The following is a 27,206-nucleotide window of genomic DNA, read 5'->3' as shown; positions in this document are numbered from 1 at the left end:
AAGAGATGCCATTGGGCTACACTAGCACGCGACAGGGACAAATGGAGACGTTACTGGCGCCCGCTCGAGCAAATCGACGACTAACGGGAAGTTAAGTGATTAAGTGATTAAGTCATAAACTGTTGATAAATTGTTTTAACCACCTTTAATTCCTACTCTTAATTTCTGTAATTATCTCTGTGTGCCAATAACAAACAATTCTGCTGCTCTGGTTCTTAAAACCACATTTGGGACGGCTGTGCTAGTCATGCTCCCTTTCTCCTGTATTGTTTTCTCCTTGTTGTCTATGAAAAATGGTTTTATAAAACACTTTACTTTGAATTTAAGATATTGAGAAGCCAATTGTTATTTATTTTTTGCTTTTTGGGTCACACCCAGCGATGCTTAGAGGTTACTCCTGGCTCTGCACTCAGGAAGTATTCCTGGCAGTGCTTGGGCGGCCATATGGAATTCCGGGGATCAAACCTGGGTTGGCCATGTGCAAGGCAAATAAATGCCCTACCTGCTGTACTATTGCTCCAGTCCCAATGTCATTTATTTTTTAAACTAAAAACATTATTTTTGCATCACATACTGGCATTGCTCAGGGTTTACTCCTGGCATTGTGCTTAGGGATCACTCCTAACAGTGCTCAGGGGACCATATGGGATGATGGAGATTGAATCTGGGCCAGCAGCATGCAGGGCGAGTGCCTTGCCTGTTATACTATGGCTCCAGTGCCAATTGCTATTTATTTTTTGTTCTTGGGCCACACCTGGTATGCTCAGGATTTAATCCTGGCTTTGTGCTTAGGGATCCTGGCAGTGCTCAGGAGACCATATGGGATGCTACTTATTGATCCCAGGTGGCTTGCAAGGCAAACGCCTCACTGCTTTACTATCACCTTGCCTCAATTGCTGTTTGTTTTTTGTTTGGGGGCCACACCCAGCTGTGCTCAGCACTTACTCCTGGTTCTGCACTTAGGGATCACTCCTGGTGGGCTTGGGGACTATATAGGATGCTGGGGTGGTGGGGGGAGAAGAGAGAGAGAGAGAGAGAGAGAGAGAGGACAGGGTAAAGATGTAAGCCTTTCACTTGGCTCATGCTACATTGATCCTGGCACCCCACATGGTCCTCTGAGTACCAGGAGTGATCCCTGAGCACCACTGAGTGTAGCTTAAAGTGTAGAGGAAAAAATGGATGGTGTGATTTAGTTTTATTAATTTTGGTGCCAGGGATTAAGCATAGGCCCTTGTATATGGAAAGAATGCACTCTACTATGAGCTATTCTCTCGCCTTATTTTACTTTATTAGTAATGAAAATATTATTATCAAATGTGCAGAAAGATAATGAAAGGTAATAACCTACAAGATTTAGTATTTATGTTTATATAGTGTTTTTGTTAATGTTTAAAAACTGCAATAATTTTTTTCTGTCATTTAAATGATCATAAATGTTTACTTTTCAGGAATTACCCAATTCTGTCTTTCTGGTGATGGAGGTAGGTGTTACCATACAAACTTCTGTTTGATATCAGGTTAAACCCAGGCCTCACACAGTTGAAGCGTGTACTCTACCTCTGAGTCATATGCCCTGCCCTCCAAGCTTCTGTTTTATTTCAGTTGCTTTTAATATGAACTTTAAAATGGTAAGTAGACTGTTATTTAAAATTTTGAATTATTTAAAAAAGTTGATTCAGGATTTAGCTCTTTACAAGAAATATAAAATTAAAACTTTTTTTACTTAATTGTGTTTTTCATACTTGATTTACATTATGTACAAGCGCTGTTTCACTTAAAATGAACTGATTGTGGATTCCAATTGTTTGTTTTTGGGCCACACTTGGTGGTACTCAGGGCTTACTACTGGCTCTGCACTCACGGATCTCTCTTGATAGGACTTGCAGGACCAAATAGGGTGCCAGGGATCAAACCCAGGTTGGCCATGTGCAAGCTCCCCTGCACTATCTTTCTGACCCCAAGATTATGTTAATCTTAAGTCAATTTCCTTATTATAATTACTTTCTCTTTTCTATAGTATTGCAATGGTGGAGACCTCGCAGATTATTTGCAAGGTAATTGTGTGAATGTGTGTATATGTGTGTATATGTTTAAAAAAATAGTACTTTAGTTTGTTTAATCCTGAGTTACTTCAGAAATCTTAATATACATTCTGTACATAAAGATTCAAGAAATATTTGTATATTCCCTTAGTTGTGGTTACTAGGTTGCCTGATACACTTTCTTTTTTTTCAAAGTTAAGGGGAAAAAATGGAAAAAGTCACTCAAGAATATATTAATGTGCATTTTTTTCTTCTTTTTTGGTAAATTAATAAAGCAAAACAGTTTTCAGTCTCCCAACTACCAAGCCAAAAGTAGCTCCTGAGCACTGCTGGGTGTGTCCCCAGAACCAAACCAAACAAAAAGCCAAAACAAGCCTCCAAAAAACCTTCTGAGGTAACACTGGATGGAGCGATAGCACAGCCATAGGGTGTTTGCCTTGCGCACAAGGGGCTCTCGGAGAGCCTGGCAAGCTACCCATGACATATTCAATATGCCAAACATAGTAACAACAAGTCTCAAAATGGAGACATTACTGGGCCCGCTCGAGCAAATCGATGAACAGCGGGAGGACAGTGTTTGCATTTGTGGACAAGATTTTAGTACTATAAGTACTTGAACTTCCATATTCAAAAATGTATATATGTATGATATAAAGCATTCAAGTCAGTCATGGCCTTTCAAAGGTGTTGTTATAGTTGTTGTTGGGGGTGGGGACTCGGGACCATAGACGATGCTGGGGATAAAACCAGGGTTGGCTGTGTGTAAGGCTTAAACTTTGTGACGACTCCAGTCCCCCAAATACCTGTGCAGTCACTCTAGGCCATTCAAAATATTTTAGAAAAACAAATGTTAGATGAAACCCGAATCTTCTTGTTTACTACTTAAAAATATAAAAGGAAATGAGCCGAAAAATTTATAACCTATGTTATAGATGTTGGCAATAAAATGTACACATAATGGAGATATATATAGTTTACAAAAGAGAAACAACATATTACAAATGTTAAATTTGTAATTTACTTGTAATCTGGGAGTGAAATTTAAAATGAGATATGAGGGGCTGAGCAATAGCACAGCGGGTAGGGCATTTGCCTTGCATGCAGCCAACCCGGGTTCGATTCCCAGCATCCCATGTGGTCCCCTGAGCACCACCAGGAGTAATTCCTGAGAGCAGAGCCAGGAGTAACCCCTGAGCATCGCCGGGTGTGACCCCCCCCCAAAAAATAAATGAGATATTGAAAAATCTCAAAAATAATTCGGGGGACCTTCCAAACAGAGAGATGTGTCTTGGGGCCTGGGGGTAGAGGGACCACTTCCAGCAATTCTTGGTTAACTGGGCCGGAGGTTTAGGTTCAGTCTAGAATGTGGGGCTGTTTGGGCTCTGAAGTCCTGAGGATCACATAGCCCCACTTTAGTACTGCGTGGGGGCCTCTGGGGCTGCACCCCCAGATGGTTTAACACAGGTGAGGCATGTACCTGTCTTGCTGCAGTCTAACTCGTGTACTGGCTCATTGACCCTTCTTTAGAATTAAAAAAAATTCTATTTTTTCTTTCTTTTTTTTTGCTATTGTTTTGATGAGAAGGAATCATACTCATGCCTGGTTATAGTGCTCACACATTTGGTTGTGCTTACTGGGGAACATACATTTGGTTGTGCTGCCAGGAACTTCAACTAGCAGAACTATGAGCACCATATTCATATGTGGAGGATGTGGGGATTGAACTCATGCCTTACCCACACATTTAGTTACTGAATCATCTCCCAGGCAATCAAGAAATCGAAAGTATTATGTAAAATAGTGCTTATATTAAGAGCCAAGTAAAAAATATATGTGTGTGTGTGTGTGTGTGTGTGTGTGTACACACACATTCAGATTACCTGCCCTCTCATTCATAACTTAAAAAATAGTATAAATACAGTTGAAGCTCCCTGTAAGTCCTTCTGAAGTCATTCTTTTTGCTTTTTTTGGGAGGTTGGTGGTCACATACGAGTATGCTCAGAGTTCACTCCTGGCTCTGCACTCAGGAATTACTCCTGGTGGTGCTTGCAGGACCATATGGGATGCCAGGGATTGAATCCAGGTTGGCCGCATGCAAGGCAAATGCCCTACTCACCTCACTTTTTTTTTTTTGTTTGGGAGAGACACACCTGGCTGTGCTCAGGGATCACTCCTGGCAGGCTCTGGGATCAGATGTGGTGATCAGATTCAGGTTGGTCATGTGCCAGGCTTCTGCCCTACCCCTACACTCTTTCTGGGCCTACCACTCCTGTTCTTACCTTAGAAACAACTGTTATTTCTGAATTTGAGACTTAATGCGTGTTTTGTTTTGGCTGCATCTGGCAGTGCTCCTGAGCAGCGCCTGGCTCTGCCTTCAGGTCACTCCTGGTAGTGCTGGGGAATTGTGTGGAGTCAGTAGTTGAACTGGGGTTAGCTGTGTGCAAGGCCAGGGCCTTAAAATGCCTGTACTTTTTCTGGGCCTGAGGGTTTTTGTATTTTTTTCCCAACTGAGATTTTTTATTCTTTTTTTTTTTTTTTTCACTTTTTGGGTCACACAAGGCAAACGCTCTACCTGCTGTGATATTGCTTCAGCCCCTGAGATTTTTATTCTTAACATTGAGTAACTGACATGTATTTATTTAGTTTCAGATGTACAACATTCAGTATTTTTATATTTTGTGAAATGATCACTACACTACACTAAGTCTAGTTAACATGTAGCTGGCCAACTTTTTTAACGTGCGTTATTTATTAGTGGATATAATGTAGTTCAACAGGTAGTTCCATTCACTACTGGTGGAAAGAGCTAAGCTAGAAGATAATCTGCCTCTACTTTCTTGGCCAGTCTCTGAATCTTGGGTTTCTTGACAGTCATGGTGATCCAGTGTGGTGTCCTCTGGGTTCAGATTGAGTAACACCTTATCAGTTTAGATCCCTCATTAGAGTCTCAGTTTCTCTCATTAACAAAAGTCCTCTTCACTTATGGGAACTATTACTGGTTTTATAGATATAAATTCGCTTCTACAACAGTTTTGTCCATGGTATTGAGCTCTGTAGTCTGCTTTCCAGAATAGCAGTGTTAGGAAACTAGAGTGAGGAGATAAGAAGCTTAAGTGTTGGAGGAAGTCAAGCACAGTTTACAATGAGAGTCTGTTATTTACATCAAGTGTAATATGACTTATTTGACCTCTTTCTAGTCCTCCTCTGCCTGAGGGTATCTCTTGGAGTTTAAAAGTATTTGTAAATGTTTTAAGAAAATAAATTTTGTCCTTAGGGACTTGTCTGTGGCTCTACCATTTAATATGGCAAGTACTGGCCATAAAGTGGTGTTATTGAGTGCTTGAAAAATTAATCTGACCTGTGTTAGAGTGATAGTACAGCGGGTAGGGCATTTGCTTTGCATGCGGCTGACCTGAGTTCAATCCCCAGCATCCCATGTGGTTACCCCGAGCACTGCCAGGAGTAGTTCCTGAATGCAGAGCCAGGAGTAACTCCTGTGCATTGCCGAGTTTGACCCAAAAAGCAAAAAACAAAACAAAAAAAATTAGTCTGACCTGAGAAGTGATAAATATAAGATACGTGTGGCTTTTGAACTCTTGATAGGAAAAGACTGATTAAAGTTTTTTTTTTTAATGTGGTTCCAAGTTGAAATTACATTTTAAATATAATGATTTGCACAGGTAGTTCTGGTTTCAGTCCCCAATACTGTGTGGTTCCTCCTGTGCACGTTTCCTAAACACCAAGCACTTATAGTGAAGATGTATGTGTTACATATGAATAGGAGAGCACTGGTCTCCAGTGTCAGAAATATAAAGCTGGGGGTGGGGGAATGTCTGGTGCATTATTATTATTCTTATTTGGTTTTTGAGCCACACCTGATGTTTCTCAGGGGCTGCTTCTGGATCTGTACTCAGGAATCGATCCTGGTGGTGCTCATGGGACTGTGTATTTACTAAAATTAAATTACAAAGGGGCCTCGGTGGCGGCTCTCTCTCTTTCTCTTTGCCACCCACGTTCTTTTTTTTTTCTATGTAGGAGTACTGCTATTTATTCAGTCACTGATTAGCTGATTGAATTGTGCATGAACTCCACCTTAATTCTTATTTTTTATAATTTTATTTATTGAATCACCTTGAGAGCAGTTACAAAGCTTTCGGGTCTAAATCTTGGTAATACAATGAAACACCCATACCTTCACCAGTGCCCGTTCTCCACCCCCAACAACCCCAGTATACCCCCATCCCACACCCTCCCCCTGCCTGTGGGTCAGATGATTTCCACATTACTCTCTCTCTACTTTGATCACATTCAATATTTTAACACCAGACCCACCATTATTATTTGAGATTTTACCCCAATACTCAGATCTGCTGAAAAGGCAACAGTAGACAATTTGTTTTCTATTCCTGGTTCTGAATAACATATAATGTTGCGTGGCTGCAGTAGTGGCCACGCGATTTTGAAATTCTGAAATTTTAACACTTAAATCTGGAGGGATTTCTGCCAAAACCTGCTGGATTCCGAGATTTGCTCCTGAGTCTCTGGGATCATGACCATTAAATAGCTTGATCAGGACCCAGAGAGGCCGTTCATGGACAGCGACTCGGGGTCTCATTGGGATGGGGAGGAAAGGGCCGGTTCCACCCCCATCCCATGAGGCCCCGTGTGTCTTGTCACTGCGGGCCCAAACCTGACTGTCCAATGGCCTCTGAAGGATGATGGCCACTGAGCCACCAGGGGGAAACAGGTGGAGGGACAACACCCTTTCCCCCCTGGGGTGACCCAGCGACAGTAAGTGGTCCAGACGCATTTCTGCCAAAAGCCACTGGGTTTTGAGATTTGTTTCTGAGTCTCTGGGATTGTGGCCGTTAAGCAGCTTGATCAGGAGCCGGAGAGGTTGTTCGTGGGCAACGACTTGGGGTCTCATTGGGGGGGGGTGGACAGGACTGGATCTACCCCCATCTCGTGAGGCTCTGCGTGTCTTGTCACTGTGGACCCAAACCTGACTGTCCAGTGGCCTTTGGAGGATGGTGGCCACTGGGCCGCTGGGGGAACAGGCCAAGGCACGAAACCTATTCCCACCTGGGTTGGCCGAGTATCGGTAACCTACTTCAGGGACCGGATGCATTTCTGCCAAAAGCCGCTGGGTTTTGAGATTTGTTTCTGAGTCTCTGGAATCATGGCCATTAAGCAATTTAATCAGGAACCAGAGAGGCCATGCCTCCAATTATATAGCTGAGCCCGAGGTGGTTTGTGGGTGTGTTTCCCACATACCTAACTTTTGGCCATTTACTTTTTTGGTAAACTTTGCCCCAAGTTTTTGGGGTCTGGCCAAAGGCACAGCATTAATTTTGGGGTATCTGGAAGTCTGAAGGCGCCATCAGGCTGTGGATGCACTCACCTCACAGATACAGATTGACCTGCTGGCGGCACCATACCCCCCGCCCTCCATGCCACCCATGTTCTGTAGTCCTGTAGTCTCATGCCGCTCCCTCCCCCCCCCCCCCCCCAGGAGGTTGATGGTGATAGGCAGGTGAAGGAAGGAATGAGGGCTAGGTGGGTTGGTCTCAGTTGCAGTTTATTCCAATCTCCTCGATTTTTCTCCTGCTTCTTTCTCCCCCCTGCTACTTCATTCTCCTTCTCGATCCCACTTCAATCTCCATCTTGCTCTGGATTCCTCAGCCCCCTCTTTCAGCCTAGTTAAGTCCCCAAGCATGAGGGGTTGGGATTTACACATAGGTGTGTTCACAATCAATAGGGTTGAAGTTCTTCCCCTGAGGGGATGCTGCTTATAGGATGGATTCTCTTTCAGCAGGACCACCCAATGAAGGGTGGAATCCCATGGGTGTGTTTCTCCTCTCCTTGTCCAACAAACATATAAGCATTCATAATATTAATCATTTTGTAGGGACAAAGTAAGAGATACATTAAACTTAGAGAATTGCTCTCCTGGGGTCATCTCAATCTCAGATTACAGTGCTCAGGCCAGATTAGTCTTTCCTATCCCTATCCCTAGCATCTCCTAGAAGGTAGCATAAAATGAGGCCCCCATAACCATGCCACTGGACTTCGTGCCAGGCTGTTTTCACTCAGGGCACCCCAGAGGGGGGTGGGTGAGAGCCCTCCCTGACCCAAGGGGCCCAGCCCCAGTAGCCAACCACTACCCAACCATTGCCTCGCTCCAGGCTGCATTCTGCACGCCAGGGCCAAGCCTCACATATGAGTGAACATATTCCTGGACCATGTGGCTGCTTTTGTGGCTGCGCGGCATCATAAGACACTCCCTACCCATTTTCCATAATTACTACACCATATTTGATGGGGTTAAGATAGTAGGCAACAAATCATAGAGGGAAATATATGTATATGCCTCTTGGACAGCCCGGCAAGCTACCATGAATATTCTGCCCACATGGCAGAGCCTGGCAAGCTACCCGTGGCATACTCGATATGCCAAAACAGTAATAATAACGGGTCTCATTCTTCTGACCCTGAAAGATTTTCCAATACTTGGGAAAGACGAGTAAGGAGAGGCTGCTAAAATCTCAGGGCTGGGATGAATGGAGATGTTACTAGTGCCTGCTCAAGTAAATTGATGAACAACAGGATGACAGTAATACAGTGATCCCTAACAGGGTCCTAATCTCGTCGTTACTTTTGGATCATGACAACATTTGTCCATGACCATGCTCTCATTTTACAGTTGAGTATCGAGACAGTTGGCCCATTTCAGTGCCAGGTAAACTTAAAGTTGCAAGTTTACTATTGCTCTGGCCTCAAATTGCAAGTTTAGCTCACAGCTTGCCCTGAGTCCATTCAGATCCTTGTCGGGACCCTTTTCTTGGGATGCTAGGAAGTAAGGGCAACTGAGGCTTAAGTCGAGGAAGCAGATGCCCTGGAGTGCGTATTGCTTGGAGACAATTTACTTCCGAGTTACAAAAGCTTAATATTAACTTTCTTCCTTTGTCCATACAAAAAGGACATTACTTTAAAGTAAATTATTCAAGAGACATAAGGAGAGGAGAAAGGCAATATTAACTTACAATACAAGGTCAGTGCCCTAGAATGGTCTGACCTTATAAGTTAACAGTCTGATTAGGGGAAAGAGGTGATAGACCATTTTGGGAAGAGCATAGAGGAGTTACAGATAAGCACAGAGGAAAGGGAGTGACTTGGGAGCACTGTGATGGGTATAACCTGATAAACCTAAGCTCCCTATAGCAAGGGAAAAAGGACTAACCAATGTTATCCTACATGGGACCGTATGGGGTGCTGGGGATCGAGCCTATTTTGGGTGTGTGCAAGGCAAATGCTGTATCTGCTGTACAATTGCTCCAGCCCCATAGGTGCATTATATTGCAACAGCAGTTCTCGTCAGTTTATTTGCTTTGATAAAGTACCTTTCACATTTTAAAAATAAAGCATATTCCACCAATTACAAGTTTTTTTTTTATATTGTATTTCGTTTTTGTGCTACACCTGGTGATGCTCAGGGCTTACTCCTGGCTCTACACACAGGGATCACTCCTGGTGGTGCTTGGGGGACCATATAGGATGCTAGAAATCAATCCTGGGTCAGCTGTGTATAAGACAGGTGCCTTACCTGCTGTACTATTGCTCTGGCCTCAAATTGCAAGTTTAAAATGAAATAAATTCTGAATTATTAAGTGATGGGCTGGTAAAAGGTAGAGGTAAAGGCCCTCCCGTTGTTCATCGATTTGCTCGAGCGGGCCCAGTAACGTCTTCCATTGGAGACTTTGTTGTTACTGTGTTTGGCATATCGAATACGTCACGGGGAGCTTGCCAGGCTCTGCCGTGCGGGTGAGATACTCTCCGTAGCTTGCCGAGTTCTCTAAGAGGGGCGGAGGAATCGAACTCGGGTCGGCCATGTTGGCTGCGTGCAAGGCAAACGCCCTACTGTTGTGCTATCGCTCTAGCCCAATGGGCTGGAGTGATGGCAATTAAGTGATACTGTAATATTTCTAGCAAAATGCCATAATTTTGACAGCTTGCTTTGTGGATAGATCTGGAGAACACCATGTTGACTAAACTCAGTCAGAAGGAGAAGGATAGACACAGAATTAGACACACAATGATCTCTCATATGTGGGTATAAAGAAACATAGTAGGGGAATAACAAATGCCCAGTGGCAACAGAAGGTGAGAACTGATTGTTCTTCAGCAGGAACTATCCCACATTGCGGGAAGAGGGACGCAGGAGGGCACCGGGAGAGTTGTGGGGTGAAGTGATGGCTTTGACTGATGGTATGGTACTGGAATGTGTTATGCATGAATTAGTATGAGTAACAGTATTGTAAATCATAGTGCCTGGAATTTTAAAAGTTGGAAATTTTACTCTTAGGCTGACTTTCAAGGGTATTTTGTTTGTTTGGGGCTACACCTGACCATGCTCAGGGGTTACTCCTAGCTCTGTACTCAGAAATTACTTCTGGTGATACTCAGGAGACCATATGTGATGCCATGGGTTGAACTCTAGTACTATCGCACAAGCCCCATGACTTTAAAGTTTTTATTCATTCAAAAAATTTTTGGTATTGGCAATGCCTTTAAAATATTGTATTTTTAACATGGGAATATTAATTTATGGGATTGTGTTGAAAAATACATATGCTCTATTTGTAGAATTTGTATATTTGCATCTCCAACAGCTGAATCTAGACCCTCTTACCATGGGAACTGAGATTTGGAGTCAATAAAAATTTCAAGTATATCAAAGTGTGTCTTTGGGCAGAGGTACAATTTAGGACTAGCTGTAGCACAGTATCACTGTCCTCCTGTTGTTCATCCATTTGCTCGAGTGGGCAGCAGTAACATCTCCATTGTGAGACTTGTTGTTACTGTTTTTGGCGTATCGAATATGCCACGGGGAGCTTGCCAGGCTCTGCCGTGCAGGTGGGATACTCTCGGTAGCTTGTGGGGCTCTCCGAGTGGGATGGAGGAAATCAAACCCCGGTCAGTTGCATACAAGGCAAACACCCACCCGCTGTGCTATCGCAGCAGCCCATGAGAGCTACAATCAATAAAATAATGTTTTCTAGTCCTAGAATAAAATAAAGTGTTATTAAACATACCGTTAAAATTACCTTAAAAGTATGATACTTGTTTAAAGGGTTGATATTTTTTATTTGTATGTGAAAAGATAATAAAATGTTGTTTTTGAGTTTTATGCAAAAGCATGTTCACAAAGGATTTAATAGGTTTATGGATGTTAAATCCCTAGTGTTGATTCAAGATATTTCACTTGTGAATTTTATATCCATTGTAACAAAAAGTACTTACTAAATTTGAGTACATATTATGTCCTAGACTTTTAAGCATTTAAGAAAAGTCCTTCTATGTTAAATTAAAAGAATTTTAAAAAATCTTTATTAAATATGCTGTTTAAGTTGACCATTAGAACAACCCAGTGTGGTTTTTATAGATGAAAAAGTGGGAATAAGAAAAAGTGGGAATAGAGGAGCAGGTTCCAGAATCCCATATTAAGTGGAGCTGAGATTTAAAAAAAACACAGTCTAACTCTAGACCAGGCTGTTTCATGTTTCATGTTCAGCATCTATATAGAAATGCTGTAGTATTTAATGAATAATGACTTCTCTTAAATAATATTTATTCTATCCCTTAATTTTTTTGTGGTTCTAGAGATTGAGCCCAGTTCTTAGGCACACAAGGCATGTTTTACAGCTGAGCCACACCGTGACCCTCATACTAACCCTTTATAGTGGTGAAAACAAGTTAGATATTTTCTCATAAAGGTCATTTAGTTATGAATGAAGCTGTGGGGGGACAGGGTGCTAGAACATGGTAGAGATTAAAGGGAAGAAACATGGCAGCATAGATCCCTGACAAATGGTGGTAATGGTTCAGGGCTCTCCAAGGATTTCACCTGTTTTTAATTTGTGTGCATGTAAATTACTGAAATTAAATAATTTATCCCAGATATTTGACTAGTATGAAGGGACATTTATTCACGATATTTTACTTATATAAACTTGTATTTGGGTTGTTGAGAGACCCTCACATTTGTTTAGTATCTTTTAAGTTCTAAATATTGTGGGTACCTTTAGCAGTAAAATAGGATAAGAGGGGTTGGAGAGATTGTACACAAGGCAGGGCATTTGCTTTGCACATGGCTGACCCAGGTTGGATCCCCAGCATCCCATTTGGTCCCCTGAGTACTGCCAGGAGTAACCCTTGAGCATCACCAGGTGTGACCCCCAAACAAAAACAAAAACAAAAACAGGACAAGAAAAATGAAAGCTAACGAAAACAAAAATGCAAATACAAATCTATTTTATTTGCAACAGTTAAAAATTTTTGAGAAGGGACTAGATAGATATTACAGAGGTAAGGCACTTGCCTTTCACTATCCCCCATACCCCATATGGTCCCTTGAGCCCCACCAGGAGAAATTGCTGAGCAAAGAGCCAGGAGTAAATTCTGAGCATAGCCAGCTATGGCCCAAAACAACAAAATAAAAAAGTTTGTAAGGTAAAGGTAAAGGTCCTCCCGTTGTTCATCGATTTGCTCGAGTGGGCCCAGTAACGTCTCCATTGGAGACTTCGTTGTTACTGTGTTTGGCATATCGAATACGTCACGGGGAGCTTGCCAGGCTCTGCCGTGCGGGCGAGATACTCTCGGTAGCTTGCCGGGCTCTCCGAGAGGGGCAGAGGAATCAAACTCGGGTCGGCCGTGTTGGCTGCGTGCAAGGCAAATGCCCTACCGCTGTGCTATCGCTCCAGTCAAACGTTCATTCTAAAATTTTGGGGATATATGCCATTCCATAGTCCCAGCAAAACACACACACACACACACACAACACACACACACACACTCGCTCCCCCCCCAGGATTTAAGTTGCTAAAGTCAAAGAATGAGAAAAAAGAGGCAAATTCCAGTTTCTATTCCATGTTGACAAGAGTATGCAGTGATATTTGATCTCAGTTGCTAAATATTTATGTGACTTTTTTTTTCTTTTTTCTTTTTACCAGCTAAAGGAACTCTCAGTGAAGATACTATCAGAGTGTTTCTACATCAGATTGCAGCTGCCATGAAAATTCTACACAGCAAAGGAATAATCCATAGGGATCTCAAACCACAGAATATCTTGCTGTCTTATGCTAATCGCAGAAAGTCAAGTGTCAGTGGCATTCGCATCAAAATAGGTGACTATGAATTATTTCATAGAAAGGACTTTTTGCAATTAAAAATAGTTGAGCTTTATAAAAATGATGGATCTTAATGATGCTCTTTGAGTTAAGTAAGGTACATTTAAATGTATGAGCGTCTCTTTTTACATTATTGACAGCAAATGCTACATCAGCGTGAAAGGGCTCATCAATCCCAACAGCCTAATCTTAATCAGAGGTAGGCTAATGTGCTTTGGTTACTGGAGCCAATCCTGGTTCTTTACAGTTCATAAAATCTAACAGATTTTAAGAAGCTCTGTGTAGTTTAGCTTTCATATTTGACAGTTTTTAGTATGCTTGTACCTCAAAATTATTTGAAAAAGTTTGTAATGCTAGATTTTAAAAAAGATCTTCTCTTGATTATTAGAAAAATAGTTTTATCAGCCCATTAAGAGATTCCTGATATTACATAGGTTATATTTGGTATCCGAAAAGGGAAACAGCTGTGAGTTTCTATACTTGATACAGATGGTTAATGAGCTGTATTAATAAGTCATATATTATAGGTATCTTTTTCTGGCAAAGGCTTGTGCTCCTTGGTTAGAAAACTGATAGAACAATGATTTGTACCATTGGAGATCATTACTGTTTCTTAGCTTATTAAATTTATGGTAGCTGCTCTTTTCTTTGGAGGACAGTCTTATTCAGTAAGCTGTTAAGGTCTTATTATTCTTTTGTGACCTCTTGTGTCTTGAAGAATCATATGATCTATGTTAAGTGTGAGCAAAGCTATCATTTGTTTTTCTCCTTTTTATTTTTGAAATAGCGGATTTTGGGTTTGCTCGTTACCTACATAGTAACATGATGGCTGCAACACTATGTGGGTCCCCGATGTACATGGTGAGTGTTTGTGTTCTTAAAGTGGTTTTAAAGCACGAGCCATAAGCATTGGAATTGAAGTATGATGGTGTTGTTTCCAAGTAAGGATTTCATATATAGCATGATGTGAGAGTTAAATTATTATGGTATCAGTAAATATATATTACAGACATCCTTTGTTTTAATACAGTAGTAGAAACTGAAAGTAAGTTCTATTTTCCCATTGGTTTTTATTTTTTTAAAAAGATTATTATAGTAGAAATCCCCAATTAAATTTAATTGAAAATAAGAACTGAGAGTGTCAGAAAGAGTTCAGTGGCTGAGCACATGCTTTTTATGTGGGAGGCCGTATTTGATCCATCCACTGCATGGCCCCCTGCTATTGCCAGGAGTCATCCCAGAGCATAGAGCCTGGAGTAGCCCCAAGCAGTAAGGTTTAACTTCCCAAAAACAAAATTATAAAAATACGAAAAGGTGAAGTACAGTCTTGTTATGTTTGATGAGAATGCTAGGAATACTTAAAAAAATTCATATGTGGGCACCTCTTCAGCTATGATACACTTAATTTTTGTATTTTGTCTCTTAGGATATGAAGACTTTTTTCATGTAGAAGTTTTTTAATTGTGATAGTGACATACTAAAAGTGGAAAATGTTAATTTTTATTTTTTTTTCCTATGGATATTATATCTGATAGAGTGATGTTATAAATTTCTATTTTTGTTGTTGTTTTGAGACCACACGTTGCAGTGCTCATTGCTTTAATGCTGAGGGGTCTCCACCAGCAGTATTTGGGAAGCCCGTGTAGAGCTGGGGGTCAGAGCTGGGCCTCGTTTGTGTAAACCATGTCCTTCCCTTTGAGACATCTCTCTGGCCCCAGTTCTCAGAAATGAAATTTCTGATCTAATAAGAAGTAATAAACTCCAAAACACCTTATTTCAGGAGCTTTAGAATTCTGCAAAGTAAATAAAATTTACTTTTTTTTTCAAATATAGGTTTAAAGTGGATTTTTGGGGCCAAGAAAGAACTTGAAATAGCTGGGTATGGCCTCAAAAGAAAAAAATAGCCAAAGTTATTATTATTATTATTATTTTAAAGAAGTGGGATGAATAGGAAATAGAGAAGGAGTAAAAAAGTGCTGTCTAGAAAATACAATTCTGCCATCTTCAAATATATCTGACATTTCCAATTTTTTTTCTTTTTTTTTTTTTTGGTGTGTGTGTGCATGTGTACAGTGAGGAAGGAGAAAGGGAGACAGGTGGGGGGAGAGAAAGAGAGAGGCAGGGGGAGGAGGAGAGGAAAGGGGAGAGAATGCGCCCAAATTTCGTATGAGGACCGAAGGAGGAGATGCTGCTTGGGCCTTGAGATGCTGGGAGCTTCCTGGCCTGTCCCTGTGGTATCCCGTGCCTGTGGAGCTTTGCTCAGTGATGCTCAGGGGATCATGTGGTGCAGGGGATCAAACTGCAGTTGGCCACATACAAGACATCTTATCCCTTGTACTATCTTTGCAACCCTATTTTCTTGGTGTTTGTTTTTACATTAAAAAATATCTACTCAGTATCATGATCAGTTATGTAGCAATCAGTGGTATGTGTATACAAAAACAAACAAACCAAAAAAACCCCCCAAAAAATTACCATCCCTTGTTGTAATCTTTTACACTGTTCACAGATCAAAAAATAAAATAGCCTACAGTATACTGAGTCTCAAATATAATCCTTGAGTTTTTTTCCCCCTTCAGGAGTATTATGGGCATACTCATGTAGACCCAAAACATACCTTCCTATTGATCATGCCACATGGTTTTTGAATGAATTTACACATCTGATAAAACTTAGAGCATCCCTGTAATTTCTTTGGCTGTTTTCTGCTAAGGTTTGTTTTCTAGCAGTGATGAAGACCACCCACCATTGCCATTGTTGCTACTGTAACTATAAGAGCCAGCTTGGTTTTGTGGTTTGGCAAAATATTAGGCTCCATGACCACAAAGGTGAGAACTTTTGCCTCCCAACTGTCCTTCTTGTGTCCAAAATTTGAAGATTGGCTGGACAGACAGTACAGGAAGTTACACTCTCTTGCCTTGCATGCAGCCTACCTTTGTTCGAGTCCTGGGCACTGCATATGGTCCCCTGAGCACTGCCAGGAGCAGCCTCTGAGTACAGAGGCAGGAATAGATCCCGAGCATTGCAGGGTATGGCTCTAAGGCCCCAGACCCACAAACTTTGAAGATTGATTACTGTAATTGCCAAACATTATAGCACCCTGTCACTTCCAGTTGCTTCTGCGTTTCCAAACCCAATATAGCCATCTCCCTGCTACCATAGTCACCACCACTAAGGCTTTTTTCACAGTTTTAGCCACAGCATGGTATTTCTAAATGACAATTTTTTGCAATTGTGTTCATAAAAGGTTACAGTAGCAAATCCTCATTCCTTCCTTTGTCAGTTGGACTAGACCCTGCTGGAGATGGAAGCTGGATGTTTCATATGCAAAGCATGTGTTCAGGCTCCTATATGTTTTTTAGACAGGGGTGACCCCAGCTGTGCTTAGGGCCCCTCAGAACCACATGGCTATAGCAGCATCTGTAGGCAAGGATTGAACTCGGGGCCTTGTCATGCTAGACATGTTTCCTACCCTCAGCCTATCTCTGTGATTCACTGTGTGCTATTTAGTGGTTTGTTAGGAGTGTGATGCTACCAGTTAATACGTGTCTATTACATGAATGGCTTCAGGCATGTCTCTTGAATGTTTTTGTCCCCAGGCTCCTGAAGTTATTATGTCTCAACATTATGATGCTAAGGCAGATTTATGGAGCATAGGAACAGTAATATATCAATGCCTAGTTGGAAAACCACCTTTTCAGGTACCCTGACTTTTCTTTATGTATTCAATTTATAAAAAAAACTCATTTTTCAATTTTCTTATAAAATGGGGAATACTTTGAAAGCAGTGTTTTGGATTCCTTTGTGACTTACTTTCATTTTGTTATAGGCAGAAATTGTTGTAGTGACCCAGGTCATCCTTTGCTTTTCCTTTTTGAATCTACCTTATAATCAAACTGACACAAAGCCTGTGTGTTTTCCAGATGGGGAAATTTCACCTTTCAGAGTTAGGGCCCAATAGTTTGGTGAGACGTGGGTGATGAATAATGTTTGCAGCCTTTTCTGCTGAGCGTGATTTGGGGTTCCTGGACTCCAAGCAAAGGCAAAGGCTAGTCTGGGAGGATGAGTGGGAACTGTTGCACAATCTCATTCCTGCTGCTGCTGCATGAGAGTTAACTGTTCCAACTGTGAGGAAGTTACTTTAGGTCTTTTTTTCTCTTCTCTCCATTGATAGCCTGTAAAAGAATTGCCTTCTAGAATATGATCACCATGATTCTTTTTGCATTGATACCCTGTTAGAAAGAGGTCTTTGAATCTGAAAACAGGAAGATTGTTTTTTACCCAAATTGGTATTTAAGAACCAATGACACAGCCAAGTTAAACTCTTAATTTTCCAGTTTAGTTTGCATATAGTGCAGCTTGAGTAACAGCTTCTCTTACTGCCCTTTGTTGAAGCACAAGACTCTTCTTGTTGGTTTGGAGAGACTGTAAAATAGCAGTATGCTTGATTCTCCTTTTTGAGTCTTTGAAGGTCCCAGTTGTATACCATGAAAAAAGTGTATCTAATAGATAGCTTAAGTCATCTCTTGAATAGTGGTTCTTAACCTTTCATTAGTTTCAGGGTGCCGGGAATCTGACCTTACAAAAGACACATTGTTCCCAGATATGCCAAATTTGCACATATAATTTTATTTAGAGGTTTTTTAAAATTTTTTTGTATATGATAAGACCATTTTTATTCATAAAACCAATATACTTTCTTTTCTTTTATAAAAGAGTTGTTTAAATGACAAATAACCACAATGGATTGTATATGTAAATCCATTGTGATTTAAAGAACCTTTGTGGTTTGTATGAAACTGCTTTTTTTTTTCTATTTTTTTTCCTTAAATTTGAGGTTTTGTAAAGTTTTTAATATTCATACCTCCTTCATCAGTCCATGACTTTCAAGTGCAGAATCTATGTTCTATAGTAAGAATATGAATGTCGATAATATAATTTTGAAATTTTTCTCCATGCCTTTTTGAAAATTAAACATTTTTTCCCCCAATAGGCCAATAGTCCTCAAGATTTAAGGATGTTTTATGAGAAAAATAGAAGCCTGATGCCTAGGTATGTGTTATTTACTCAAATACTACTTATTTATAACTGTTTATAGTTCTATTTTGAATCATTTTCCCCTTGTTGACAGTAAAGTAGAGCATTTACTACAAGAGAAATTGAAAATTCTTAGTGTATCTTTGGTTACCTCTTATGTCCTATACCATATTTTCTCCCTTTTTAAAACATAGTATATATTTGAGGCTGGAGAGATAGTATAGCAGGGTGGGTGCTTGCCTTGCATATGACTGACCTGGATTCGATCCCTGGCATCCCAGATGGTCTCCCGAGTTCTGCCAGGAGTAATTCCTGAGTGCAAAGCCAGAAATAACCCCTGAACATCTCTGGGTGTGGCCACCCAAACAAATAAACAGAAAACTCTCTGCATCCAGGGTATCTATTAAATGAGGGGTTGTGGAGATAACTCAGAAGGCAGGAGCACATGCCTGAGTCTAGTCCCCAGCATCACATGACCTCCGTAGCACCACAGAGCATAGGGCTACGTGTTTGTGAGTGTATCTGGGGCCTAGCATTGAGCTGTCAGGCTGCAAGGCCCTGCCGAGTGTTGCCTAGAGTCACTCCTGGACTTCTAAGCACTACTGGGTAGGATAGAAGGGACGGGGGAGGGAGACAGGGATAGGGGAGGAGAAGGGTGAAGGGAAGGGAGATTTAAGAGAAAAACTATACATTTATTCTAAAGAGGGGAAGCAAATAGAAATAATGGATGAAAATAGTAGCTGGACATAAAATAGAAAAAGTTCCCCAACTCTGTAAAGATAATGTGTTTGCTTGTGTCTTTCCAAATCTTTCATGCAGAATTTTTTTTTTACACATTTCAGTGTTTGTGGATACAGATTCATAGTTCATTCCAAATTACATCACACTTTGTAAATTATTCTACATCTTTGACATTTTTTATTCTGCCTTATTACTATAGACTTTGTTCAGTGACTATGTAATAACAACATGGAACAGTGACAATGACTACATGGAGTCTAACTTTAGATGTGTTAAAATATATACAATCAGATCCTTGTTTGTTTTTTCTATGCTGTGAATTGAATCCAGGGCTTCACATGTGTAAGGCATGTGTTCTGTTCTGCCACTGAGCCTCTTAACTAGGTCCCAGGTTTTATTTTTTGAGTATGTCAAACAATATTTAGTGAAATTTGGTGTGTGTGTATGTGCACATGGCTTATGTGCATTTTGTATTTTGTTAAGAAGAACTATAGTATTACTTAAATGTAGAATTACTTAACTGAGTTTGCAAAGTGGGCTGTCCCAGTGTACTTTGTGAGAGTGCTGCTTTCTGCTCAGTTTTCACAGATGGGAACAGGCATACTAACTTGCATTACTTACTAGTCAGATCAGTTCTTTCATTTGTCGCTTTTGTAGTATTTACTCTGTGAATCATGTTTCCCTATTATTCATTTCTTTATCACTACCTTTTCCTAGTCTGGAAGTTTGGAAAGCTTTATTATTTTTCAGTATTGTATTTGCTAAGCTGGATCGATCACTCCTGACCTTGTCCAGGAGATGATGTGGGGTGCTGGGAATCAAACCTGGGTTGACGGTGTGCACGGTCAGCCTCCTCCTACCCGCTTGCTGTGCTATCTGTCTGGCCTCTGATGGCATTTATTAAAGGCAGCTGCATACTGTCCACCCCTCCTCACACTATATATCCAGTTAAAGAATGAGTATTGTTTTAAAATTTGGGGGTTTTGGGTCACTCCTGGCTGTGCTTAGGGCTAACTCCTGGCTCTTTCCTCAGTGATTACCCTTGGCAGGCTGTAGGGACCATATGGGATGCTGAGGATCAAACCCCAGGTAGGCTGCATGCCTGAAAAATGCCCTACCGCTGTACTCTCGCTCAGACCCAGGGAGTGAGTGTTTCATCATGGTCTTTTTGGTGTAGGATATAGCTAGTATTTGTGAAACAGCATCTACTTTCTCATTTATCATAATAAAGGCAAAAGTTATATAATGTATATAAACTCACCACTTAGGTTGTCTTTTTTTCCCTCCCAGTATACCCAGAGAAACATCACCTTATTTGACTAACCTCCTTTTGGGTTTGCTTCAGAGAAACCAAAAGGATAGAATGGATTTTGGTAAGTAATATTTTCAAATTTTGTTTTCATGCTTCTAATTTTGTTATTATCATTATTAAAATTCTTTATTTTGTTTTTTGGGACATACCAGAGGTGCTTGGGGTTACTCCAGGCTCTGTGTTCAGGGATCGCTTCTGGCAGGGTTCAGGGGACCACCTGGAGTACCTGGGACTGAACCCGGGTCAGGCACATGCAAGGCAAATATCCTGCCTGCTGTACTCTTCCTCTCTCTCTCTCTCTGACCCCCATGAAAAGTTTTTTTTTTTTTACATTTTATAGAAGTGTCAGAAGAAAAGTGAATTTCCTTTGATTTCTCTCCCTTTCTTATAATGTTTTAGGGGATAGAGTTACAAAAATCCCTGTGCTGTAGAAGTGTATATTTGAGTGGAAGAGAGACATGAACAATTTGTAGGTTATAATTATGTAACATCTTGGCTTTTTTCTGGGTGGGGGTGCGGGTGCCATACACATTCTGGCATGGTGCTCTGGGTCCCTACTGTTTGTACGTAGGGACCATGGACATGGAATCCAATCTGAGCTTCTCACATGCAAAGCATGCACTCTGGCCCTTTGCATTTTCTCCATGGTCTTAGACTAGTAAGTTTTGTATGTGGGTTGGGAGGAAAGAGACAAAAGAAACAAAAATGCTTTTTTTTTTTGTTAAGTTTTTGGGCCACATCAGTAGTACTCAGGGCTTACTTCTGACTCTGCACTCAGGGATAACTCCTGGAGGGGCCACAGGAGCCATGTGGGCTGCCAAGGGTAGAACAGGGTTCGCCCTGTCTGCTGGTACAGCTGTCCAGTCCCCTCCTGACCTTCTGCTACCTAATAAATTTCCATGTTGGCACATTGCTAATTGACATAACTTACTCTATGCCATTTAATATTATGCAGATATTAGAGTTTATGATCACTGTCACTATCACTATCATCCCGTTGATCGTCAGATTACTCGAGTGGGCACCCGTAACGTCTCTATTTCTCCCAGCCCTGAGATTTTAGCAGCCTCTTCTTACTCATCTTTTCCCAATGATTGGAGGCTCTTTCAGGGTCAGGGGAATGAGACCTATTGTCGTTACTGTATTTGGCATATGGAATACGCAGCAGGGAGCTTGTCAGGCTCTTCCCGTGCCAGGCTCTCTGAGAGACATAAATCGATAGGAAGAGTCTTACAATGTCTCTGGAAAGCAGCCTGGAGCGTGGTGGTGCTTGGACAGTGGAGGTCGGCTGGGGCTGGGTCCCTTGGGGCGGGTAGGGCCCTCACCTGCCCCACAGCCTGGCACAGAGTCCAGTGGCATGGTTCTGGGGGCTCCTTTTATACTTCCGTCTGGGAGGAGCATCCATGAGTTCTGGAGGATGGTTATCTGGTGAGGAGATTATCTGGTGCCGAGAGGGTGTGGCTTATGGATATGATTCCTGAGTCAGGGAGACTGGGGGAAGCAGGCAAGGATCTTTGTTCCGGTCCTGTTGAGTCCAGAATCCAAGGTCACAAAGCTCCACATTATCTGGATTCCATGGGACTTCATTCGTGCATGAGGCTAGGCCTGAGCGTCTGGAAAGCCCAGAGTGTGGCAGTGGTTGGGCAGTGGAGATTGACTGCTGTTGCTGTGTCCCTTGGAGTGAGGTGGGCCCTCACCCACCCCATAGCCTCGCGTGGAGTCCCGAGTACATGAGATTATCTTTGTGGCTTTTGTTTGCTTGTTTTTCATTTTTGGCCACACTTAGTGGGGCTTAGGGCTTACTCTTGACTCAAAACTTAGAGATCACTCCTGGCAGGCTCAGGGGGACCATATGGGATGTCAGGGATTGAACCCAAGTCGGCCACGGCAAGGCAGGCACCCTCCCTGCTGCACTTTCTCTTGGGCCACTCACCCCTCTTTGTGTGTGTGTGTGTGTTTTTAAAGAAATAATGAAAGACTTTAACATAAAGAAAATTACAGATAGTAATAAACCACCATGTATTCCTGCACTTGTTTATCTTTAAAGTAAAGATAGTGAGTAGATTTTTATTATTATTATTATTATTATTATTATTAGTTTTTATTTTTTGATGGTGCCAACGATTGAAGCAGGGTGTGTGGAGGTCGGTATTTAAGTGTGTGTTTTACTTCTGATTCACATTCCTTGTTTTTAGTGTGTTTTATCTTTGGTGATTAGCTGAGGAAATGAAATCAGATTACTGGTTTTGTTTGTATGTTTGTTTTTCAGCTACCTTCAGAGCTACTGAGAGGTTCCTCCTGGCTCAGTGCTCAGAAATCTGGTGGTGCTTAGGGAACCAGGTGGTGCTAGGAATCAAACCTGGGGCCTCCCACTTACAAAACATTTTGCTCAGCCCATTGACCTATATTTCTAGCCTACCCCCCAGTGCTGCAGATCAAACCTCAGGGATTGAATCATTGCCAGGCACTTGGAGTCTTCTGTGGGGCTAGATTATCTTTCTCTTTCCCTGCTGTTCCTCCCCCCCTTCCCCCCGCCCCAGTATTTTTATTGTGTAGCCAGTGAAAGGAATGTTTTCTCCCTCCCCTTCCTCCCTCCTCTTCTTCCTCTGCCTCCTGTTGGGCCATACCTAGCAGTGCACCTGGCTTTGTATTCAGGGTCACTCCTAGTGGGGCTCAGGGAACCATATGGAGTGCTGGGAATCAAACCCAGCTGGCTACATGCAAGACAAGTGCCGTGTCCTCTCCTTCTCTCCCTCCCTGGGCTGTACACTGCTGGCTCAGGACTTACTCCTGACTTTGTGCTGACCCCTCCTGATCAGGCTTGGTGGGCTATAGGGCTTGGGTCAGCTTCTTGCAAAGCAAGCCTTACCTGTTGTATGATCTCTCTAGCACTTACAGGAATAGTTTGGAATAGAATGATTGAATTTATTATACAAACAAGCTGCTTATATTTCCTTTTTAAGATAATAATAGCCATATTTCAAATTCTTGCAAGGGCCTGATCACAGTGCTTCATTAGATTGTATGCTTGAGGATGTCACACATTAGAAAACTGCTTCAGACTCTTCAGATGTGTTATGGATGTTTGGAAAATTCACAATTATTAAATTTTCACTTGTAAAGAATTACTTATAGGGGCTAGGGATGGTGCTCAATGGTAGAGTGCTTGTTTTGCATTTGTGAGGCCCTGGGTTGAATCTCTGGTGTACTGCAAAACAGTAATTGTGATCATAATATTAATAATAATTTAATTTTTAAAGATGATTTATAAAATTAATGTGCTTCTGCTCTGAAAGAGCATAAAGACTTTAGGCCAGGGGATAAATCACCCAGGATAGAGATTATGGTTTTGTATGTAGTAAACATGGGTTCCCTGCTGATGATCACCACAACAGGTGTGCTATCAGCACCCCAGGGGTAACCAGACTAAACCTCCTCTAAAAAAAAAGGAGGCTCTATAGAGAAGTTATAATAAATGTTTACTGTCTCAAAGGCAGTATATGTAGATTGTATTGAGATGCTTAACCTAACTTCAAGTTCACATCAGTTTAATTGCTGCATTCCTGTTTTTCATTACAGAAGCGTTTTTTAGCCATCCTTTTCTTGAGCAAGTTCCAGTAAAAAAATGTGAGTATTCCCACCCCACCATCCTTTTTTAAGTGTTCTTGTGAACTTAAGGGAATATTAATATCTAGCATTAAAAAAACTTGGGTACTTCTTGAAATTTATTGAACTTCTGAAAAACTCTGTAATTGTGTTTATTTAATTGCAGTCTTACCTTCCAAATCCAAGTTGAAATCGTAGCATTTTTGTTTGTCTGTTTTCTCTGTGGAGCTCTAATAAGCAGGAACAAGTGGGCAAACTCACAGATGGAGTTTTCTGTAGACTCTGTATGAAGAAGTCACACTCAGTGGCCTCTCTCTCCATGTCTCACGCAGCCTGTCCCGTCCCAGTGCCTGTGTCGGCTGGCTCTGTCTCCGGAAGCCCCTGTGGCAGCTCGCCATCTTGTCGTTTTGCCTCTCCACCAGTAAGTTCTGGTTTTTATTAAATTAGCTTCTGAGTTAGTAGCACATCTGTTCAGAAATAGTCTGCAAATAATGTTATGGATGGTTTTTCTTTTTTCTTGTGGAGGCAACTCTTGATGGTGCTTGGGTCTGAATGGGCCACACCTGTTGTGGTCGGAGTCCACCAGGGCTATACCCAGCAGTGCTGGGATGTCTGGAACTAAATCTAGGACCTTGCACTTGGAAGGCTTATGTTGTATCACTGGACCCACATTCCTCGATACTCTTTAAGTATGTAATTTACTAGTGCAAGGGAGTCTTAGGGGAAATAGCATTATTGTTGGGTCAAGTAAACTTGTATTGGGATCTTTGCCCTTATTTATCTGTGTTAACTTAATAACTGTTCCCTTTCTGAGGCTTTTCCTTCTGGATATGAAAGTGAGCGCAGTGTTCTCACTTCATCACACCTTGTAGGAGTGGGGATGGTACATTTGCAAACGAAGTACTCATTTGAGGTGGGTCGGTGATAGTATAGCCTGAATGTGATGAACTTCAGTTTGGGTATTTATTTTGCGTAGAATTTTCAATGATTAGATTAGGTGTGAACTCTAAGCCAGATTTCATTGATCTAGTCTTAGTTGTGGTTGCTGGCCCTTTTAGGTCGGTTTACTCAGACTCTGTCCCTGGAGGCTCAAGCTCGCAGGCCATATCTTCCCACCAGTGGAAGTGCTTCTTTCTGACCTTGAGAAATGCTGGTTGCTACTTCTTTCTACTCTATTCTCTTCCTGTTTTACCTTGCTCTTTTTAGTACTTTTCTAGACTACCCCTCTCCCAAACCTTCATTGTAGTCAGAAGGATTATGACCTTGAGAATTTCCTGCAGGTTGTAGGTGTTTAGGGATCCCGTGTCAATTAACTGTATTTCCCAGATTTACATGGCATGTGTGAATTTCTTGAATTCTCTGGCAGAAGTTTGGAAGAACCACAAAAAGCAGTAATTGTATGATTAGCAGGATGAAGCAATTCAGATTTAAGAGCACAGGGCATGGCAGTTTCCATATATGTTCCTTGTTATATTCTCTCGGAAAAGTCTCTCAATTTCTCTTAACCTCTTTCTCAAGTGTAAAGTCAGTTTAATGCACCTACTTCAAAAGGTGGTATGTGGGGGATCATATGTGGTGCTCAGGATTGAGTGGGCATTGGCTGCATATTAGGCAAACACTTTAACTCCTGTGTTATCTTCATAGGGACTTTTAAGGAAAAGTGAGGAAACACTTATTAGTGTCTATCATACAACAAATAGCAAATGACAACTGCTACTATATTTTCCTAATGTACTTAATAGCCCATTGTTAAACCAAATACTGAAACAGCCTATTTCAAATGGATGAGCTATAAAACCTACACGAACTTTGCACAGCTTTGCAGACTCAAACCAAATAGATCAAACAGATGGTCTCGTAATTAGGACTTAAATTATAGGGTAGAGAGGTGGCTTGGTGGGTTGAGTGAATGCAAAGCAATCAGAAGGCCTGGGTTTGATCCCTTGCACTTCATAGTTGCCTGAGCACATGAGTATGTTCTAAAAAAGCAAACTAAAAAGACTTACATTCTCATAAGTTAAAAAATTCATGAGGACAATATAGCTCAGTGGTAGGAATACATGTTTTGCATATATAAAGCATGTTTTGCATGTATAAAGCTTATGATTCAATCCTCAACACCAAATCAAACCACAATTTTGGGGAAAAGTATATATCTTGATTTTAATCTGGAATATAAAATGTGCTGGACTTTGGATGGTTATAGAGAAACATGGAAGCTTCTGTCTAGGAACTGCTTTAATGCTGGTCCTAATGCTGCTCCTGCTTGTTTGGGCAGGCCAGTTCAAGAACTAAGGCATAGTTTTTTATTGACTCTGACTAGAGAGTCTTGTTGTTGTTGGACGGGGCGGCACTGACAGGGGAGATGAAACAAAGCTTGGCTTCTAGGAAGGGTGGAGTGCTAGCAGGAGTGAGAAAATGCAACTAACAAGAGAGGCAGATTTAGATGCTGCACTTTTTGTGGAAAAAACAATTGTAGTTGAAGTGAGATCAAATGGAGAGCAGGTGCAGAAAAGGAAATTAGAAATGTTCTGTTATAAGCTGTTGTGAGATTAGAAAATGGATGATTTGGAAGGCCTGGCTTTTAACATAATCTGCCAAAAATAAGATTTCACACATGCGCTTTCTTCCTGGAGTGAGTAGGCACGCATACTACGGCTTGCTAACATATAGATATAAACATATTGTCAACCCATAGCAAGAAAAAGTCTAAATAGTTCTAATCGATACTGGCTATCACATAAGTCTTATTTGTATAGTGTCTCTTAAATGTCTGTTTCTTGGGACCAGGGCTGTGGCTTAGTGGCAGGGCACCTTCCTTGTATATGTGAAGCCCCGGGTTTGAGCCCCACACTGCAAAAAGTACATGTTTCATAATATATTTACATGAGTACCGTTTGTTTGAGTGTTTGGTTTATCCTAATTAATAAGATAAGGGTTCCTTTATTATTTGGTTGTGTGGAGAAAAGATAGATCATTTAATTGTTCATCGAAGCATTTATTGGAATGCAGGCATGAAATCAGACCAAGAGCTCAGGAAGATCACTAGAGGTTGATGAACTTGGTTTTGAAGAAAGAGCCTGGTGAATTCATAGAAGTATGTATTGTAGGCAAGGGAGCACCAATTGATGAGGTCATGAAAGCATGGTTGAAGGAAAAGTTGAAGGAAACTTTTAGCCCCGCCCCCCCATGTCCTCTTAATTTGTTAGAATTAAATGAAATTTAAAATTCCTTAGTTACTGGACACATCTGCATCCACATATATTAAGTGCTTACCATATT

At 41.3% G+C, this 27,206-nt stretch overlaps 1 protein-coding gene across 3 annotated transcripts in view; it reads left to right on the top strand.

Moving 5' to 3' along the window:
* The window catches only part of ULK2 (unc-51 like autophagy activating kinase 2), a 124,230-nt gene that overhangs the window by 20,574 nt on the left and 76,450 nt on the right, over nt 1-27,206 (top strand). For all 3 annotated transcript variants that reach the window (XR_008795380.1, XM_056136875.1, XM_056136874.1), the window contains exons 4-12: nt 1,449-1,481; nt 2,018-2,054; nt 13,052-13,225; nt 14,016-14,089; nt 16,828-16,929; nt 18,222-18,280; nt 20,297-20,379; nt 23,898-23,945; nt 24,257-24,345. Coding sequence is in view for 2 of the 3 variants with exons in the window: in XM_056136875.1 (XP_055992850.1) it covers nt 1,449-1,481; nt 2,018-2,054; nt 13,052-13,225; nt 14,016-14,089; nt 16,828-16,929; nt 18,222-18,280; nt 20,297-20,379; nt 23,898-23,945; nt 24,257-24,345 (699 nt within the window). In the remaining variant the exon portion in view is untranslated. The remainder of the gene's footprint in view (nt 1-1,448; nt 1,482-2,017; nt 2,055-13,051; nt 13,226-14,015; nt 14,090-16,827; nt 16,930-18,221; nt 18,281-20,296; nt 20,380-23,897; nt 23,946-24,256; nt 24,346-27,206) is intronic.

This window comes from Sorex fumeus, unplaced genomic scaffold, assembly GCF_029834395.1.
Source record: "Sorex fumeus unplaced genomic scaffold, SorFum_2.1 ptg000122l, whole genome shotgun sequence".
NCBI classification, from domain to species: domain Eukaryota; kingdom Metazoa; phylum Chordata; class Mammalia; order Eulipotyphla; family Soricidae; genus Sorex; species Sorex fumeus.
Note: the sequence above shows the minus strand (reverse complement) of the source record. Positions and strands in the feature narration are given on the sequence as shown.